The sequence below is a fragment of the Ambystoma mexicanum genome, chromosome 8 (genome assembly GCF_040938575.1).
Source record: "Ambystoma mexicanum isolate Mex_15411 chromosome 8, UKY_AmexF1_1, whole genome shotgun sequence".
In the NCBI taxonomy this organism is placed as follows: Eukaryota; Metazoa; Chordata; class Amphibia; order Caudata; family Ambystomatidae; genus Ambystoma; species Ambystoma mexicanum.
Window position 1 is genome coordinate 469,445,917 of NC_090929.1, and position 21,377 is coordinate 469,467,293.

At 46.8% G+C, this 21,377-nt stretch overlaps 1 protein-coding gene across 1 annotated transcript in view; it reads right to left on the reverse strand.

Moving 5' to 3' along the window:
- Positions 1 to 682: 682 nt before the first annotated feature.
- Positions 683 to 21,377, reverse strand: part of TNFRSF18 (TNF receptor superfamily member 18) — a 235,261-nt gene continuing 214,566 nt past the window's right edge. Inside the window, exons 5-6 of the mRNA XM_069610085.1 lie at positions 18,413 to 18,544; positions 683 to 7,883 (exon numbers count right to left, since the gene is read on the reverse strand). Coding sequence (XP_069466186.1) covers positions 7,717 to 7,883; positions 18,413 to 18,544 — 299 coding nt within the window. The 3' untranslated portion in view covers positions 683 to 7,716. The remainder of the gene's footprint in view (positions 7,884 to 18,412; positions 18,545 to 21,377) is intronic.

Sequence of the window (21,377 nt, forward strand, 5' to 3'; positions counted from 1 at the left end):
GTGCTCAACAAATAAAATAAAACAAATTCAGTCTGCTTCCACCCTTAAGCCTGACTCAACTACGCCCATGCCCGCCTCCCAGCATTTGCAGCTGTCTCCACACCCTATCAGATATTGGGATACTAGAGTGATTTAAGTGGCAATGACATAGAAGGGGGCACCATTGCCATGAGAGTGATTTAAAGTGGACATGAGGTGTAGCACGAATTAGGCTCTAAAATTGTACCATCTCAAACAATAGTAACATTTTTCTTTACGACGTTCGATTTCTCCGGTTGGGTTCCCTTGCCAGGTGGCCAGTCCAGTTGTGAGTCAGTTGTGTTCTCCTCTGGGGGCAAGATCATTATTTCAGTTTCGGCCGGGTTTAATTTGAGGTTGTGAGATGTGTGTCACATGATTTCTTCAACTCCACTCTCAACTCACCCATTCGTCTTCTCAACACACACCAAGGGCTGGGAACCCAGGCGTGGGCCCAATAATCACTACCCACTTGGACAAGCCTGAGTACCAGGCGCCCACTATGGTGGTAGCGGGCACAGTATAAATTCCCATTACAGTGCTGTAGGTTACAAGACTAGTGCAAACAAACTACACGGCCACCCGAAGACCCAAACTCTAAAGTTTCACTTATGATCCAGAAACTAATCCGCATTATTCTTGTAAGAATATACATAGGGAACGCTTATTTTAAAAAATAATTTATTAACACAACGATCTTTAGAAAAGTCCTCAAAGCAAAATCAGTACATTTAAAATTAAGAAGAAAACGAAATGCAGGTACGCAAAGAAATAAATTGCAGTAGCACCTTATGGAGAGTCAAAATGTAGGAGAGAACAGGTTTGGATGTCAATAACACTGAACATGTTGTGGAAAAAAGTACAATACAATTCACTCCCACTTACGTCATATGTCGAAACGCTGCTAGCTTTTGCAAGCGGAGGAACCGAGGCACAGCTTTCAGCTCATATCAGGCCTGACAAAAAGGCGCCCACTCCATCCCTGGGTGAGGCACCAGGACCTACCAATAGTAGAACACCCCACTGGCCGCTCTCTCTCTCTCTCACACACACACACACGCACACTCTCTCTCTCTCCCTCTCTCTCGCAGTTATATTTCTAGAACACATACAGCCCTTTGCAGCGTGGCATTTCCTCACTGTTAAACGAGATGTGTGTTCTTGTTGTGATGAAAGGCTCGCTTATGCTATCAAGCGATGTTCTGCTCAGTTGCTATTTTATTTTGGACAAAAAGATGAAACGATGTTGTGCAGTCTTGTCTTGATACACTGTCTGGGTCTGTTATGCTCTGTGTTGTGCTATGCTATAGAACGCAATCTAGTTTTCTTGCCTAACTACTTCACCGCGACTTTTTCGCAAATAACTCAAAACATTATCGTTTCTAAATAAGTGTGGTTTACTTTATAATTAAACATGTAACTATTTTGTAATTAAAATGTCTTTCCCGCACCTCGTTCTGATCCTGCGAGGTCGCGCGCTATAAAACTGCAAAATAAAATAAAAATGAATTGTTATGCTTTGTTTTGCTCAGACGTGCTAAGATGTCACGTTATGTTTTACTATGCTACACTTTTATGCTACACTGGGTAACATGATGTGTTGCTAGTTATGGTGTGAAATGCATGCATGCACTGAATGGAAATATGTTCCCACCTATGCACGTACACAGCTGCATATAATTGCACTGAGATAGTTAGATGTGATAACAACTCACCTCGCACACATCACTTTTCAGAGTGAGTGTCACTTAACTGGGTGCGTTATGCTTCTTTGAGACCCCTTATGCATTTGGTCACCATAACCAGAAAAGAGATAACGCAGCCTATCCCATTTATACATATTGTGAAAGTGAAACTCGTCTAGTATACTCAGCTTATGCAATTGCCTCTGGTTGTCAGTCAATAAGGGTCATTAGAAGTTTGCCGCTATCGTGGCAGTAAATCTGACAGGATACCGACAAACTGTATTACCGGCAATCAGTCCGGCGCAATGTCCACCGGATTACGAGTGTGAGTCCTATGGGGAGTTTGCCAGTATTACAGATGCAGGTATTACTGGTGCCTGTAATGCCAATGATTTTTGCTGGTAAGATGGTGGAATGAGCTCCAGCTTATAGCTGGAGGTCATTCCGCCGGCTCACCGGCAAACTTGTCGTCGGCCGGTGCGGAAACGTGCTGGTATACGTTAATAATGGCACATTAATTCTGCACTGGCCAATTTATAATGAGCCTCCAATGTCTTGCTTCATCACCTGCTCAAAAGCCTGAAAATGTTCCTCCGGAATCACAGCTATAGCTCAGCGTAATGTGCTCGCCTTGTGAGCAGATGACACGAAGCAACACAGGTTCGATCCCTGGGTCTGCACTTAGAAACCTCTTGGTATTTAAGTGGATTATAAATACGCAACTAAGACAAAAAAAACAATTATGCAACTAAAAAACAAACAATTCCTGTAACAGCACCTTGATGCCCGCGGGCTGTGCGAGCGCTTTAAAAATGCACAATAAAACAGCTCTCCTTCGCGCTCTAAGGCCATACCAGTCGCAGTGGAGCCCTTTACGAATATATATAAAGATAGGAGACTAGTTACCCCTCTTTACGCCAAGAGCAATTGGAGTGGTGATGCTTACAAACTGGAAATATGTAGTTTTAAAGATTCGTTCAAGAGAACCCAAACTTATTCTTGTGGGTGTCTAAGATAAAAACACATAAAAACATATAAGATGATTCAACTACTGAGTCACCGTTAAACAAGGACCATTAATTTATACGACTGTCTTATATGTTTTTATGTGTTTTTTAGAAAACTATCTAAGAACATCAACTTGGCGTATAGATGAATTACCGACTATATTGAAGAAATTTTGTCCTGAAGATGGCCCATAAATTTAGAGCAAAAAAGACACTAGGGATAGTGTCTAATGTTTAACAAGGCCGAAACATGTCCACAGACAAACTGAGACACCCACAAGAATAAGTTTGGGTTCTCTTGACACAAAGTGGTCACTAATTATGTGTGCTGTTTTGTTCACCCCGTTTCTGAATTGTGAATTCTGTATTATGTTTTTGTATGTATTCGCGTACACTGTTTGAGAAAAGATTACTTGTGTCAATCATGACAAAAAATGAAATTCAAATGTTTGTTATGATACACCTCTCTTTTTTATCTACTTTTGATAATTAATAAATCAGTCTTTTTTAATGAAAGTTTTGTGGGATCCAATCATACATTTGGTCTGTAGAATGAATCTTTAAAACTACATATGTCCAGTTTGTAAGCATCACCACTTCAATTGCTCTTGGCGTAAAGAGGGGTAATCAGTCTCTTAACTTTATATATATATTTGATTAAGTTCCCTTTTGAGCACTGATCCTCTGTCGTCAGAAAAGTGAGAACTTACCTGTCAGAGGTAAGACCGCCCTTTACGAATGCCACATAACCTAACTCAACTCAGAAATACAACCCAGGAAAACAAACTGTGATTGATGGGTATTCTCTTTCACTCTGGAAACATCCTCTGGGTAGCTTCCGATTCCGATTCCACTGCTTTCTATAGAAAGACTATTATGTATATTAGGCTGGACCGCACTCCAAAGTGAACAGTGAACCCGAACTGCAAGGCCACGCCCTCTCTGCAGGGTTCTTTACAGGATGACTATGGCTATGGCTGAGCAATTCCAGCTGCTCTGCTCGCTCTGGCGTGTGGCCAGTCCTAATTTGCATAATGTTGGCCCTCTTCTGTAATCGTATGGACAAGCTGAAATTGGCACAATGGAAGGCTGCCCAGAGGTATGCCAGCGGTTAAGAAAAGTATTAGCTCCAATATTTCTATTTTTCACTTTTTGGATTTCTAAGCACTTGAACAGACCAGCTCCTTGGCATCACTTTTCAGCTATTCCCTTTAAACAGCCAATGCAAAACAATAACAGCACATCAAGCGCTTATTACCACAGTCTTCATTCTCCACATCACTGTTATTTCAGCGTTGCGAGCACCCATATTCACTTCAACACCCTAAGAATGATATCTGCCAGCCAGTATTACAAATGTACAACATGTATGGCGTAGAGATATCTCAGCAGCAGGTGCCTCATCCACTGAGCTGTCTCACCAGATGATATACATGTACCCAACTCAATGAATGGAATACACAATGGAATAATATTCAGAGGGGTGGGGCATATAACTTGTTCTCAACATATACACATAATAACAGGAGACGCTCAGCTGTGCCTGATTTGATGAGCAGCGAAGCATGCAGCAAGAGGCAGTTTCCCATCAGATGCATTCTCCTGCACAGGGGGGTGAACACAAACCCCATCAGGGTCGGACTGGGACATAATATCGACCCGGGCACCAATTAAAAGGTAGCCCACGATCACAAATTGCAATTCATTACTTTTCAGAACAGACTGTTTGAGCCCTACCCAAGGGGGAGTGTTTGGTAAAAGGTGTCGCAAATAAAGCATTTGGATGTATATGTGCTTAGTAACATTGGTTAAAAGTAGTGCAGTAATTCATGAAACTGGCCCACTTTGGCCAAAAACGGGCCCAATCTGGCCCAAAAACTGGCCCACGCTATAAACAAGGACAGGCAATTCGGGCATTGTCCTGTTGCCCTATATGCCAGTAAAAGCCCGAACCTCATAGCTAGCAGCAGTGGGACAGCAGGTGATCAGTACAAAGGGTTAATACTTGCGCAGATCATGAAGGGAAGATGCACAGAGCAGGGACCACAAGAGGCAGGATTTGCAGGTGCTGCTTGATCACAATTTGACATTTGTACAAGAAAGCTTGAGCTCAGCGGTAAAGTGCTAGCCTTGGAAGCAAGACAACACGTAGCAACACAGGTTCGATCCCAGGGTCCGCCTTAGAATCCTCTGGATATTAAGCACATTATAAATTGTAAATACAACACGTATCACACTTCCGTTGGCCACACATGCAGACCCTAAATAGAAGGCCGGCCCAGTGTAAGGGTAAAAGCCGATGTGGGTGAGGCAACAGAGAGGTTTGGAGTCAGAACAGGAGAGTGATCGGGGGTGTTAAGAGGGGAATCACAGAGAGGGGAGGAGAGAAGAAGGAGTAGGTTGGGTAAAGGATTGCAGAGAACGATTGGAGGAATATCAGAGAAGAAGTAGTTTGAGGAGGAGCTTAAATGAGGCGCAGAGGAATATCACAACAGAAATCGAGCAGGTTGGGAAGAGGTGAGCAGAAGAGGATTAGAGGAGCAAAAGAGCAAAGAAAGAGGAGGTTGGGCAGTGCACCCACGCGAAGGAGGGGGGGCACATCAAGGAGGAGGTGGAAGAAAGTGGTGGAGAGAGATCTGTAGTGAGGTGGAGGCGGCGTGGAGCAATCAGGAAGACAGGAAGCATGACGTCACGGAGGTGGCAGAAGAAAATGCAGAGGCAGGTTGAAGGACCATCAAGGAGGGGAACAGAGGTGGTTGAAGATTGGGTAAAGTAAGGCCCGGAAATTCAGTAGGGAAGAGAGAGGTGAACACTGTATGGAGGCGCGGGAGAGGTCAAGGTGGCAGGAGGAGACAGAACAAAGGTGCGAGCAGGTCCCCTTAAGAACGCGCAGGTGGTGCAGTGCTGAGGAGGAGAGAGAGGATGGACTAGTGGGAAGCTGGACCCCAAGGCAGGGAGGAAGTCAGAGCCCAAACCAGACAGTCCCCGGAAAATCCAAGGCGGCTCTTGCTTGCTGGGAAGCCAGGATGAGCAGGACCTACGAGACCGTGCTGGACAGAGTCTGCAGGAGGGAGAGGAGCAGATCTTCCGCTTGGTGCTCAAGCAGCAAGAGAGGCACTGAGGAGCTACAGAAAGACCATGGCAATGAGACTTGAGCGGCCCGGGAAGCACGCACTTTGAGCACCCCAAGGGACTTCAGCACAGACTGCTTTTGGTACCAATTCAGATGGCACCCTGAGACTCCTCTTTAGTTTTGGATACACTTTGGCAGACTATTGGACTCGGATGCAGCCCAGGGCGTTGGGAGATGAGGCATCATTTCCTATCAGGGCTCGAGAGACTGACTGTATAGAAAATAGATCCAGAACTGAGACTCCACACCCATGGCATGCTAGACGTAGTGCATAGCAACCATGGCAAAGTGGTCTCATTTGGGCTGTGTCATTGTGTGTGCAGTCTAAACGCTTCCTTTCGCCCTATTACTGTATGCTGCATCCCGATAAAGCTCCCTTCAAAGAATTAGTTCACCCTGTGTCAAGTCGTATTATTCCTCGTATCCTTGGTGACAGGCCTCTGCGCCATGGAGCCACTCGGCTACTCAGTGCAGAGCTAATGCTCATTTGCAGATCAGACAGCTCAGTGGGTGAGTTAATTGCTTGTTAATACATCTGTATTCGCCCTCCACATCACAGGTACACATCCTGGTAGAAATAATTCAGATATAAAAAGTCACAGAAATCCCCTTGCATGTTTTCTAATTTAGAGGAGAGAGTATAAACCCAGACTCTCTCTTTCTCCCTCTCTCTCTCCCTCCCTTTCTCTCTCTTTCTCTCTCTCTCACACACACTCTTTCTCTCTCTTTCTCTAAAACCACGAAAAGGGGAATTTGTGGCAATAAACCATGAGGATTAAGTTCTTGCCATTGTACATCTACAAACACTTATTGGCATGGGACCTACCCCCAAAACAAATTATAGGCAGTAAAAAGAAAAGGGGACCTTCTTAACCGGAGTCCCAACCAGAGACGAGGTCCTGCCGTTTTCTGTAAAAAGGTTCTCGGCCAGTAAGCATTTCTAAGACTATTTGCACCACATTTGTCTTTTCATTTCAGAAGGCATGTATTAATGGGGTTTATGAAAGCACAGTCCCTGCTGGGAAATAACTGGGCGATGAAGATTGGACACACAGCACCGGGGCTACAGGTAGGGTGTGCAGGTAGGCGAGGTTGCTGGGAGGCTTGGCGAGCAGGGGACGAGGGGGAGCTCCAGAGGGGGAGACGTAGCATCGAGTGGAGCGATTGGCAAGGTGACCTTTGAAGAGTATGGTCGTCAGGTCCTTCCTGAAGTGTATAAAGGAGCGGGCCAGTCTGATCTGCGTTGGTAACTTAGTCAAGAGAGAGGCTGCATAGCAGGAAAAGGCCTGTTTCCTTATGTCTTTTGACACCAAACATGTAGAGGAGAATCTCCAGCTCCTGAGCACAGATGAGGCAGGGGTTGGCCAACGCTGACTAGCAGAAGATGGGACACATCAAACTCTCTCCCGGGCCCCAAACATGAATCCATCGACCTTTGGCCTACACAGGTCCTCCAGTCATGAGTGAACACAACTTCTACAGTGGCTAACTTCGTATCTCCAGCAGCTGACCGAATATGATCGAAGCTTGAAAGGGTGCCCGGTGCAGGACTGAACAGACATTGCACAAGGTTGCGGTTTAATGATGTTGGTTTCCATTTAGGGGTGCCCGTGTCTTGTTCTGTACATTGACTGCACAGTATTGTCTGGTCTAACAAGGCTCGCAGGTCCCGGCCCAACCTGTGGCCAGGTCATAAAGTGCAGACTTGCTGTGGGTTCATTGGCTTATTTGTGCTCAGAGTTGTTGGTCTTGCGTGCCCTTAGTCCATACAGGCAGATTGCTATTGCAGGAACCCTTGAACCCACAGCTCTTTTCTCCCAGGGCAATGCCCCATCACTTCAGATCTGGAAAGGCTTGCGGCCTGTGAGGAGCCCTACCATTCAGGATTCATGTGACTACTGGTTTCCTTCAGGCTCGCCAATGTTTGGTCCGCAGTATCTTCTGTGGCTAACTTTCCCCCACGTTCCTCTTCCGGAAACTGGAAGCTGCAGATATCTTCATGGGGATAGACCTGGCCACTTCTACTGGTGCATGGAATACCTGAAAGGAGAAAGAGAGGAAGGACTGTGAGGCAAAAGGGTTTGGTTTATGGACATGATCGCCAATTATCAGCAGAGCTACACCGTTCCCGTGCCCGCGGTGGAACCCCCCTCCCCACCAAGAATCCACATAAAGATGGTCACCTCCGCTGATGCTATTTCAGAAAATCTACCCAATTCAGAGTGCACCACTAGCGGAGGTGATCTTTCTGGACTACCTCTGGAGGTAGTCCAGAAATACCACGTCTGCCAGTTGAAACCTAAAAAGGTATTGTATTCATCATTTCATTTCAGCCATTTCCAATGTACATGTTATATGCGTGAAAGTGTGACGTTTGGCCCTTTTATGTATAGCATAAGGGGGCGAGAATGGGGCATCAGAGATGCCCAACTGGTCACTCTCTTGCGACGGCCCATTGTGTATGTATTTTTTTACTGTATTGAAGGGACGCGCCGGCGCTTCCCCCACTGTACAATAAAAACATGTAAAACTATTATTGGGGCCAATATGCTATTTTTGCCTCCCCCTCCGAGGAGGAGGAACGTATGGACAGATTTTCAAATGGAAGTCTGCCTAAAAGACCGCCGGTAGGATTCCTGTAGAATGCAGCCGGCTGCGATTTTAGACTAAACCCTGAGTTGGGAGGACGTCAGAATTGTTGATATTTGCTGAATATCACCGATTTTACCATCACCGCCCAACTATGAATGCGGTGATGGTAAATCACCGCATTCTCTGAAATATTCCTAAATTAAAGCCACTATTTCTTCTCTGTTCGATGTCATCTTTTTAATTTCTTTGCAAAAGCATGTTCTAGTTCCTATGTCATCACACCCTCTGAAATGTCAAGGTCTAGGCCAGGACTTGTCAACCCACTGATGCTGGCGGCCTCACTCCCATGAAGCTGGAGTAATGGCGGGTAAGAACTTTATCGCTGGAGTGCCCAATTGTACTCATCCTTACTTGCAATGCTGATTTATCTCAGCAAATGGCTGTGCGGGATGAAGGATCCACTGCTTGAATGTGGTACAAGGCGCAGGCTCCTTGCCTATTCATTTACACAGATTTCCATTGGCTCCTGCTTGCTCGTGAAAACCAGACACAATCCATGTAAATCACGCCAGTCCACTGTGATTGGCATCTTGGAACCCTGGAAGCATGTACAAGCCAAGGATGTCCATTCCATTCGGGAAACAATAAACCAGTTCTGGTTTTAAAGTTGCATTCTAGGACTTGTATTCTTGGATTTATAATGGGGTAGTCCATGGCGACAAGTCTCATAATGCAAAGTTAAAACCAGGACTGCCTTACATCTCCCCAACGGAATGGATCATGTTGGCATGCATGAGTTTGGAGAGCCTAAACAGGGTTTACATGCCAGCAGGGATCAGAAATGTGTGTGTGTATGAGAGAGGAAAAACGTGAAAGGCAAAGTCCCAATCTTATTTCCCATGCATCTGTAATAATACTAGGGAGGGTGAACAGTAAAGTCTAGCCAGAATGTCAGAATAATCCCAAAACAGCATGCACTCTCCAAGGAAAGCAGATACATACAAATTGTTCTCATTCATGTCTTTGCGCCTATGCTAAATATGCCAGCCTACATTTTTACAGCACATAACAGAGTGCTGCCCCCAATTTGTACACTGCCTCCAGGTGTTGTACAGAACATACTCATCTCATTCAGCCTGTGATGGCAGGAGAATTAGATCTGTGTTTCTTTGTTAAATTTTTCACACCAAGACATTTGATGGGTGGAGAGACTCTCCCATACACTTAACACACACTATTTAGTGGTACCAACATGAAAAGCGAAATCTAGAAAATATATCCATTTGATTTACTTTGTCTACGTTTTTTGCTTACTTTGTAAAGAGCTATGTAATGTTTTTTGGGCATTTGCTGGTCCGATAGCTCAGCGGGTAGAGCGGTTGCTGCTGCGATTGGAGCGTGATCTGAAGGTCGCAGGTTTGTATCCCGGCAAGGCCAACTCAGCCTTTCATCCTTCCGAGGTCGATAAAAGAGTACCAATTTCGGTTGGGTGATATTGTATGTAAATATGTGCTCTGTAAAGCGCTTTGGTTTAAGGTGCTATATACATGAACACATAATAATCATTATCATTTAAGAGCATTTAGTAGGCGTGATGAGGAAAGAAGGGGGGTGGTCGAAGCAGGCAGTGCTGGGTCCTCCTTATGGTGGGAACCAGGCAGGTGATGACTTCAGCTTCTTCAAGCTGCCATTGGATATATGCTGATGGGAATGTGTTAGTTAACAAAAGCCATTTGCACTAGACCTTGAAAGGCAAGCAGGCTTGGCCAGTCCCACGGTTCTGACATGTAGGAGCATATATGTTGCTGTTGATTGTCAAGGGATTTCTGGAAGTTAGGTAAGACTACAGCTAGCCTAAAGATGACAGTGGTGACTTAGGGCTCCAGAATACACGTGGGTATTATGTCATATTTCAGAAATTCCTTTTTAAGTTTCAGGTGGAAGGCAAGAGAGTTCCAGGTGATGGAATTTTGATTGCTGAACCAAATCTATTTAGCCGGCTGGATGGGTGAGTGGTTTAGGGAGTCTGACCGTAGGTGTCTGATCAGGATGAAGTGACGTGGATCTACAGTGCACCCCTATGACAGGATCCTAGAGGATTTTGATGGAGTCTGAAGACAGGTTTCTGAAGTGATAACCTAGTCTGATGAAAGGTTCAGTTAATGGAAAAAAAGCCGAGTGTGCATGCATGGAAACCTGGCACCTCCTCTCACGCAAGCTTCAGCTCCCAATCGTCAGTCCCTTTCGCAGTAGGAAATATACTTCAGAGGGACTCATTAGTGGGGAAGGAGGAGGGCCCATATGTAGGATAGGGGACCATAGGCAAGTAGTGCAGGATTCACTATGATGAGTGACTTAAACATACTCTTACACCCCGTCTCCTTTCCTCCATACCTTTGGTAGACCTCTAAGCAACTTGAAGAAGGGAGGATTGCCATGGAAGACTGAAAGATCACAATCTCTTTTGGAAAACCAAAAAGGTTCCACAGAATGTCCTGGTCCAACATGGCATTGGCACATGAGCTGGATTCTAGAGGGAGGGGCTTGCAAAACGTGTGTCATATAGACCAAGTGTCAGCAACATGTACTGGGTGGGGGGGCATGCCTCAGAAATGCAACAGAAGTCACCCTGGCCCCGACCAAATGAGCATGAAGGTATTTTATGGCCAGACAATTCTGTATCTTGTAAGCTTCCAAAATGCATGAGAACTCCCATCTAGCGGAAGTGACGATGGCTGCCTGAGTTCCAGGGGAAGAGCGCCTGTAAGTGACAAATCACCTGTGGGAAGAGTGGAGCTGTGCCATACATTTGAGGTAAACCTTGGAAACCCTTTCATCATCCAAATTCTCCAGAACTTTTTCTGATTCGCTAGCACGATCGAGGAAAACGATTGTGAGAGTTATCGTGTGATGGAGATGACCTTTATTCACTGCCTGAGAGAGGAGTCAAGGCTCAGTGTGTAGCACATCTTTTGTATGTGAAATGGAATGAAGGGCTCCTTGCAACTGAGGACTTGGAGCTCTGTGATAGGTCTGGCAGATGCAGGAGCCACAGGGCAAGCTATCTTCCAGGAAACAAAGCTCAAATCGGGTGGATGCTATTGGCTCATAAGGCTTGTACACATGAGAAGTTGAAACCAGGTGGGACTCGCACTGGACCTTGGGCTGGTGGGAATAAACTGGTCAGATAATTGAAATGCCCTGCACCGATCGGATTCTTGATGGAAAACATAGTTGAAAGATAAGTGTGTGACATAGGCAATATTTAATTCCTGACGAAGCCAGGCTAGGGACCAAGGAGAGGACGTCCTCTGAGGAAACCGAGAGTGGACTGAAACTTCTCTCCTGTGACCAATGACAACACTGCCTTCTTGTAGTCTTTGCGTGCTGCTTGCACAGTGAACATAAACTCCCTGGGAAGACCCAGGTGTCTTTAGACTAAGTCCTCAGTAACCAGAGATCTAAGGTAAGTACGTCATCGAGGGGATGGGTGGAGAATCTGCCCCTTCTGCTGACTGAGAATGTTCAGTAGAAACGGGGGCATTTGCAGGGGGCACGCTGCCAGTTGCAGCAGGTCCTAAAACCAGCACCTCATGTGCGGGGCGACAGGGAGCATGGTGCAATTCTGTGGCTGTCCGATCTTGTGGATTGCTTTAGTCAAGAGCGCAATGGAGGGAAAAGCTCAGAAAAAGCGACCCGTCCACTGAAGTAAAAAAACATCACCTGGGGATTGAGTCACCTGCCTCCCTAAGATGTATACAGAGTACATAGGGAATTCTGAATTCCCAGTTGACGTCCCACTGGGAAAATCTGCCTGTATGTTGAGGGATCCTGCCAGGTGACTGGTCTGCAGGAAGATCAAAGGTGTCAAATCCCAATTCCATAATTGAATTTCCACTATGCACAGATGGGGAGGGTCTTATTCCCCCTGCTTGTTCTAATAATGAAAGGCCATCGTACTGCCTTCTTGTAGTCTTTGCGTGCTGCTTGCACAGTGAACATAAACTCCCTGGGAAGACCCAGGTGTCTTTAGACTAAGTCCTCAGTAACCAGAGATCTAAGGTAAGTACGTCATCGAGGGGATGGGTGGAGAATCTGCCCCTTCTGCTGACTGAGAACGTTCAGTAGAAACGGGGGCATTTGCAGGGGGCACGCTGCCAGTTGCAGCAGGTCCTAAAACCAGCACCTCATGTGCGGGGCGACAGGGAGCATGGTGCAATTCTGTGGCTGTCCGATCTTGTGGATTGCTTTAGTCAAGAGCGCAATGGAGGGAAAAGCTCAGAAAAAGCGACCCGTCCACTGAAGTAAAAAAACATCACCTGGGGATTGAGTCACCTGCCTCCCTAAAATGTATACAGAGTACATAGGGAATTCTGAATTCCCAGTTGACGTCCCACTGGGAAAATCTGCCTGTATGTTGAGGGATCCTGCCAGGTGACTGGTCTGCAGGAAGATCAAAGGTGTCAAATCCCAATTCCATAATTGAATTTCCACTATGCACAGATGGGGGAGGGTCTTATTCCCCCTGCTTGTTCTAATAATGAAAGGCCACCGTATTGTGTGACAAGCCCAGTACATGGTGGACTTGCAGAGATGGAAAAAGTGCTTGCAAGTCTAGCCATATTGAATGCAGTCATGTTTATATTCAATTTCTTTTCCTGTGGAAACCACAGGTCCCGTATCCGCAAATGACCTCGAGCTGTGCCGCAGCATATAAATAAAAAAGAAATAAATACATAAACATGGGGGAGGTGCATCTGCAGTTACACAGAGAGCAGGAACTTGGGAGTGAAAGGGGACCCTCTACTGAAAGGTTGGATATCTGCGACCACTAGTCGAGCTCCTCCATCATCGCCACGGATATCAGTACCAGAGTGGACTGGGGTTGAGTGTTCTGCATCCGATGATGGGCTGGATGAAGCTGAGTGTGTCTCATGTGGACTATGGCATCAGGGATGGCCAGCACACATGACAACATGAGGCCCAATTGTCTCTGAAACATCAGGGCTGGGAAATTGGTGGAGATTCGTAAATGGACACACACTTGGGACATTGAGTTCACACTGTCTTCAGGGGGAAAGCATTGTCTGGGTGTTTCACACATTGCCTATGAACAAGAAGCACTGAGAGGGGTCAAAGTCCTACTTCCTCCAGTTGATAGAAAAACCCAGAGAGAAGGCTACCACGGAACGCTCTTCATAGCTTGGGAGGCCTGAGGAGTGGAGGAGGCGCTCACCAACCAATGGTCTCACTAAGGATGTATATGAATGCCCTCCTTCTGGAGGGGGGCTGTCTTTATCCCCACTACTTTTTAAAGACTCCTAGGAGCTGTGTGGGGGCAGAATGTGAGTACTTGGTATTGAAGGAGTAGGGTTCCAAGGGAGATCCCTGAAAGCTAGCCATGGGGTGACAAATGAGTATGCACGTGTTCTGCAAGTCCAAGGTACAGATCTAGGCCCCCATCTGCAGAAGGAGGCAATCTTTGTGGGGGGACCACTTCGAATTTTACTGTCTAAGAAAAACCGAGAATTAGGGCAGGTCGAGGGTCAGACTGCATCCAGCGGTGTGCTTCTTCTCGGTACTGGAGAGGCTTGAATATAACCATAGGCCTTCTTCTGACATGCGGACCCTCTCCACATCCAGTAGTTTGCTGATCTCTGACTCCAGAGACAGAGGGAGAGGTTAGTGGAGAGGGGGGAAAAGGGGGAAAAAGATTGAAGGGGGAGCAATTGCCCTCTCACGAAAACTGGGATCCTGGGTAATCTGCCTCCATTAAGTCTGATGCAGAGTTACCCAGCCCCTATGGGCCTGAGGTGAGTCATTGCCATGAATATTGCATTGTTTGTGCTTGGTCTGTTGGCTGAGGATTGGGGAAGGAACCCTTCATTCTAGGCGGCTTGAGAGTAGGTCCTGAAGAGGAACAGTACTGCTGCTTGCTTGTTTCTGGGGCACGCTCCTGGAAGCCCCCAAATCACTAAAACAACCTACCTTGGTCTATTGTCTGATCAGAGCTGGAAGATGACTATTCTGCTGCTTGGAAATGGCTGTTAGGGACTTGGCTTTAAGCGAATCTATTCTTCCTTGCTCAAAACCTTGTTGGCAGAAGAATGGAAACGGTGGAGCGCATGGAAAGATAGGCTGAGAACGTCATCCTGTGCATCTGGAAACGACGTAGTACTTTTCAGCCATGCCTGCCGCCTTATGCCAGAAAAAACATGCATGTCCCTAGAGGTTGTATCCATATGGTAAACCGCAGCTTCCAGCAAATCTTTTGTAACTCCTTTTGCCTCAGCAACACTTGCTGAGAATTGCCCCAACTTGCCCTTTGGCAGCCGATCTGCTAAATCTGCAATTTCCCGCCAAAATCAGGCATTGCACACAGACAGAATGGCAGCTGCATTTTACTGATGGAGATTTACGGATGAGTTTGGATATACCTTTTTGCCAACGGCATCTAAGGCTATTGGGTCCTTTCCTGGCAGTGCTGACGAGGATGCTGCTGAAGTGTAAAACCCCACAGCCACCACCATGGACCGAGCATGGGAATGGGAGGCCAGGCATAGCTTCACCTCTTCAAGAAGTTGATGTGTGTCTTCCAGGCATTTGGCCATGAGTGCAGTTGCTCATTGGTTGTTCCACGCCCTTCTAGTCTCCTGAGTGACACCCTGTTGGATGGGCACTTCTGTTCATGGGGTTTTCCCCGACACATGGAGACCAGGGTGATCTCCATGAGTGGCACAGGTGCTGGAACTGGCAATCCTAGGGACTCCATCACCCCAGGCTCCTTTCAGGAAAGTTAACAAGGGGAGTCCTGGGAGTCCCTCTGCCAGGCATTAGTCCTGGTTATGAGAGAGTTACCCAGAGTCTTTAGCTCACTATCTTTCATAGAGAAGAAATATCCCAAACATATCAGTCTTTGTCCTACCCTGGGGCAGTCCAGTACCGAAATGCTAGGCAATTCTCCTCTGAACAAGAGTACCAACAGCAACCCCAGACACGTGTTTCGGTCTGGTTGGACCTCATCAGTAGGGTGGAGCTGTGCCTCTCTAAGAATAGTGAGCAAGGGGTCCACGCCTGGATTCCCCTAGTTACTCAGGGTGAGGCCCAAAGTTACTTAAATATGCAAATTAACAAGGGGGGGTCCTGGGAGTCCCTCTACCAGACACTAGTCCTGGTTCCTTTCACGAAAGGCCATGACTGATGAATTTTCTTCGACTCTTCTTGTATGGGGCAGTGCCAATCACCCTGGCATCCCTGGATTGGGAAGGACTGACTCTGTAGCTGGTGTGGGATGTTGGGAAGAAACCTGGGCTTTCCAGGGGTATCATTGGTGCTGCTTGGCGAGCAGGTGGAACCTGCATTGGTGCTGTGACAGATGGCAATGCCGTCATTAGGATTGGTGATACTGGTATCACCAGGGAAATCTGAAGGATCACACCCTTTACAATACCTCAAAAGAACTCCTTTATGGTTGGCACAGCCATAATTTGAATGACCTTAGATGTAAAATGAGCCCTCCTTGCCTGGGGAGACTTATGCTGCCTGCAGGAAGCCATGGGTCCATTAGTCTGGGATGGTGTAGGGTGCGCCCAAACAAATACAGGAAACCTACAGAGAAGCCAAGATGAAGTGATGGGGTAAAGCCACTATACGGAAGACCACTGCAATGAGGCAGTCCAACACGGTCTGTCAGGAAAGGGGAATCCTGACAAACCTCTCCTCAAAATATTCTTTGTGGAAAGACTTGCGATAGAAACCTCCTCCGAAGAAGCAAGTGTTTCTGGATGGCCGGCCACAGACCCGAATATGTAAGGGGTAGGGGCAGTGCTGAGAAGTCACCCACCATGGGGGCTTCTACATGCTACAACGAAAATGTGGATTTGCGCAAGAATGGTAGCACCCTTTAGGTAAGGGCTAGGGCATTGACCCTTAGGGATGCCTTGGGTCTGGACTTGGGTTTCTTAGACTTTTTTAGGTCATCAGAGGTTATCCAGTGTCTAACACAGCAAGCGCAGCTTTGATAGTGGACCACGTGTGTGACAGCTCTGGGAGGCCCCCTGTAGGATCAGGAAGCAAGCGCTCATGCAAGGCCGCGGGGAAAGCCTTAATCGTGTCGGGAACCCAGCTGTTGCAGGTGCTATGCCTCATGAGGTCCTGTAAACACTGAGGGAGCGGACGTTGGAGGAGGTCCTCGCAGTGCAAAAGTATTGAGGCGAGTGAACTTAAAGAAAGTGTGTCATAAAGGCCGCAGAGGGATCCCTCATGGCCTGCCCCTAAAAATGTCAGAAACCAGTGGTGGGCATCTGCCAACGAGGAAGCCCTGCAGAAAGAGAGGCAGCGCATGTGACCCTAGCATGCAGGGAGGGGACCGGCAAAAAGAATCTAGCACAAGAGTAGGCATCTATGAAGGAAAAAGGAGTTGCATGTGTCAAAAATGACACGCAAGATGAATAAGTTCACCTTACCATACCACGTGGTGAAAAGGGTTTGGGTCTATTTGACCTAAAACATTTGACCTAATCACATTTGATCGAATTTATTTGACCTTTTTTTCGGTCTAAAATGTGGGGTGAGACCCACCGCAAACCCCCCCAATTCCCCTCAACCTAATCTATACCCTTACCCACCCCATATATATATTTAATACAATTTGACCGACAAAAAGGTCAAAAAAATAAATTTGATCAAATGTTTTATATCAATTTTGTTTAGGTTAATACAGTGAAAAGTACTGGCATTTGGAAGCCAAGGAGCATGTGAGGAGAGGGGAAGACATCTGGTCATTCCTGAACATGTTCCCTCTGATTTCTTCTGAATCTGCCAGGCAGGGCCCTCCAGTCTGTTCCCTTAAGGGATGACATCCTCAAGGTATGGTGGAAAGGGGACGCGACGTAGGAGTACTGAAACAATATCACAATTTGACATCAGGTTCCTCAAATGATGTTCAAGTCTTACATTTGGGTCCTCGAGTAATGCCACCGTCTGACGTGAATTTCCTGATCTCACAGTTGGATAGCGTGTCCCTTAATTGATGTCACAGTCTACCTTTAGGTTTCTTGATGGACCTCCCCAAAAAACAAATGATCGAAAGCTTTGAATTCGTTATAACCACTGGTCAACTTCGATTTCATCTTTTTTTTAATCATTGATACCATTACAAAAGATAACTGCTATATGCAAATTACTCCAAAAGGGGAACACAGGACCAAATAGTCTGATGGCAAGTCTCTGGAGTGATGTCTTATTTTGATGCAGTGTGGCACAGGTGATGTCACAATATGTCCGTTCCTGATGTGATCTCAGTCTGACAATAATATTGTGGCATGATCTTCATAGTTCAATGTCAAGTACCTAGTAAGCTGTCACAGTCTGATGTCAGCTTCCTGGAGTGATATCACAGTCTGCCAAACCATTCTTAGAATGATGCCCCAGTCTAATGTCAAGTCCCAAAAGGATTTTGCAGTCTGACATGGGATTCTCAGAGTGATCACTCAGTCTGATGTCAGATTCCCGGTGAATGGTCACAGTAGCGGGTTAGTTACCTCGAGTGATTTTACAGTCGAAAAGGTTCCTGGAGGACTCCTGTGGTATTTGTATTGTATGATGTAAATGGAATGTTGATTGTGTGATAGATGAGTGGAATGCAATAGTGCGTTGGGGATAGAACAAGATCAGTTAGAGTGATACACGCTTGGGAGAAGATGCTGCTGGCAGGCTTCGCCTTGCTACTATCATAACTGTATCTGAAAATTATAGAAGAATAAAGAAGAACCCTTGCTCACCCAGCCCGACATTCACTTCCTGGGATGGTGGCACAGTCTGAAATCAGGTTCCTGGAGTGATGTCATAGTCTGAGGACAGACACACGAAATGCTCACAGTTTAATATCAGGCACTGAGAAGGTCAGGTTCGTTAACTGATGTCTGGGCTGGGCGTGCACATTGTGGAGCCTGTTATGCCCCCCCACAAAGGCTCACCTTCAGCAATAAACAGCTTCTCCTTCTTCATCCTCCAGATGTACAGATGCAGGAAGATGGTACCCAGGATCAGGATGAAGATCGCCACAGCTGTCAGAACGGCCAAGATGGCCGTGTTCAGGCCTGCTGATTCTAGAGAGGAGAGCAAAGGGCAACAGTCAATGAGCATCTCTCTGGTGCCTTGACAGGTTGATGAATACGTACAGTGCATCAATTAAAGAACACAAAGCCAGGCGGGACAGGTCTATGGTGAAGGAAGACATGGCACATCCACAACCAAGCATAACACAAACGCAGAGGACACATGTGTAGGGCGAATGCAGACTTGAAAGGCCCCAAAGTTAACATTAAACAGGCAGACAAGGGACATGTGAAGAGTGAAAGACGACTTCAACGCGCCTAAGCCTGGCATCCAACAAACACACACATGGCAATACTGCATGTATGTAAGGAGCAGATGCACCGAGCCTGAGCCAGTCCACTGTGTATGGCTAGTCCACATGTGTGCAGTTTCAAGCCATAGCATGGCACCACTGCTCAGTGTGCGTGTCTCCTTTATGGTGGGAAACTGTCGACTCTGAAGCTAGCAATCGGGTCCATTTATGTTTCGGGAAAACATAGCTGCACTAGCTTTAGAACCTTTATACACAAAAGTCTCCATTCATCTTTGCATATAAACATTTTATTTGTGTTGTGTTCAGAGTCATTTATCACATTCGGATAATCAAACTTGCTCTTTCCAGTTCGTGTCCACTCACACATTGTTCCGTCTTTTGTGTTAGGTTCCATACATTGGCAATCCTATATCAGTTGTACACTGTAGCCAACACGTGTTTCGCACTATGATGTGCTTTATCAAGGTCGGTTCAAGATGTATATGGGTGACTGGTCTTATCGCACATTTGATTGATCTAGCAGTGATGTTGTTACAACCCTTGGCGGCTATTTGGTTTGTGGACAATGACTCAAATGTCTGGGCTTCTAGTTTTATGAAGCTGCAAGTCTCCGTCACGAGGGTAAAATGTGCCCAATTAAAAGAAATATATGAAGCATCAGGGAAAGATGAAGGATTTTCTTAGTCACTAGCATGGTTTGTTCAAAATCTTTCAACGTGGGATTCCTCATGGAGGGTCCATATCCCCTGCTGAGGATAAAGGATTATCTCCACTCTGGTGCTCCCACTGCGCGCATGTACAGGGGGAAAGAACACTGGAAAGTCCCCCCGCCCCCATTCAGCATTACCCAGACACACAGGGGGCCATGTCAATTCTGAGAAAAGATTTGAAAGGCTGTCAATCAAACATTAAACAAACTCACAGGGGGGCATGGAACATATGACTCAAATGGCCATGAACCCAACATTAAACAGTCACACAGAGAACAAGTCTTGGGCACACTGCTCGATCCACGTCCACTGCGTGCTACGCATTGCACTGACATTCGACTATGCCTCCTTTAAAACCTGTGTGCCGAACCTTCTGTGCAAAGCCTGCACAGGCTAAAGGGGGCAGTGTTGAGAACTGCAGGTGTTAGGCACCGCACAGTGGTGCCGCTGAACATGACCACCACGTACCTTGCCTCGCTTTCTCTGCCTGAACATGCCGCTGTGGTCTTGAAACAACCTCAGGCAGATCTGAGATAGGCAACAGTCCGTAAGACAAGAGCCCCCAAGGCACCCTCCATGCAAGTCCATCCAGCCTCCAAAGACGGCAACCACTCTTGGACTGCAGGAAAGCGACTTGGTGCTTCCACCCTCCCGGCACATCACCGCTCCCTCAATGCACACCTAGGTCACCTCCGCCAATGCCCCTATCAGCCCGACGCCTATGGCACTGTCATCGCTACGCCCCCATGATCCTTCCAAGGAATAGGTGCCTTAGGCTATGTACACGGCTCACTGCGTGCGGCCCACACCATGCTCCTCAGCCATTCCACCCATTGCAGATACACAGACCATGACCCAGGCAACCTGAAACCTCCGGTTCTATCGCTATGCCCCATCCGATCCTTATGAGGAATAGGTTTCTCAGGCTATGCACACAGTTTACGATTCACCCCCCACTTCCCTCTCTACACTCCCCAGCCTTTGCGCCCTATACATACGTGCACGCCCACCAGACCAATCCATAAGACTATCAACTGCGTGCTAATCAACGCAAGATCCGTTCTGGCTCACGCATCTGAAATCCATGAACTCATAACTTCCAACAACCTTGCCTTACTTGCCATAAATGAAACCTAGCTCCACCCCGCTAGAGGCCTAGCCCTTTCCATCGCCATCCCTCTGGATTATGGCATCCTAACATGTGACACATCCTCTTCAACAGGAGGCAGCATCACCCTCCTTTTCAAAAACACCCTCACCATCAGTGCCATGCACACCACTGTCATTCCTAACTCAAATCCATACTCGCCAAGCTCTCTATGCCACCTATCAATTCTATCACCATCCTCCTTATTTCGGGAGGATAGCTCAGGGGCAACATACTCCCTTTGGAAGCCAGACAACACGGAGCACCACAGGTTTGATCCCAGGATCCGCGCTTAGAAACCTCTGGGTATTAAGTGCATTATAAATAATTTATAATTTCATATCATATCATAATAGCCTCCTGGCCCCAGTCCTGCCTTCAAGGATAACTTACTGCAAAGCATCTTCTCCTCCATTAAGCCCAACTCAAAAATTGTAATTCTTGGAGACCTCAACGTAGGCCTCAATGATCCAGAAAACTCACTCGCCACCAGCGTAGCCACTGCTCTCAACTAAGTTGGCTTCACGCAATGATCCCTCGAGTCCACCCACAACCAAGGCTGCACTTTTCACTGGATCAGCAACCTCAATTTTAACATCTCCAATCCCATCACCTCTCCTTACCCATGATCTGACCACCACACGATTACCCTCAATATCTCCCCTTCTGAACGCCCCAGACTTGCTCACCCTGCTAAACCTGATGGTATGGAG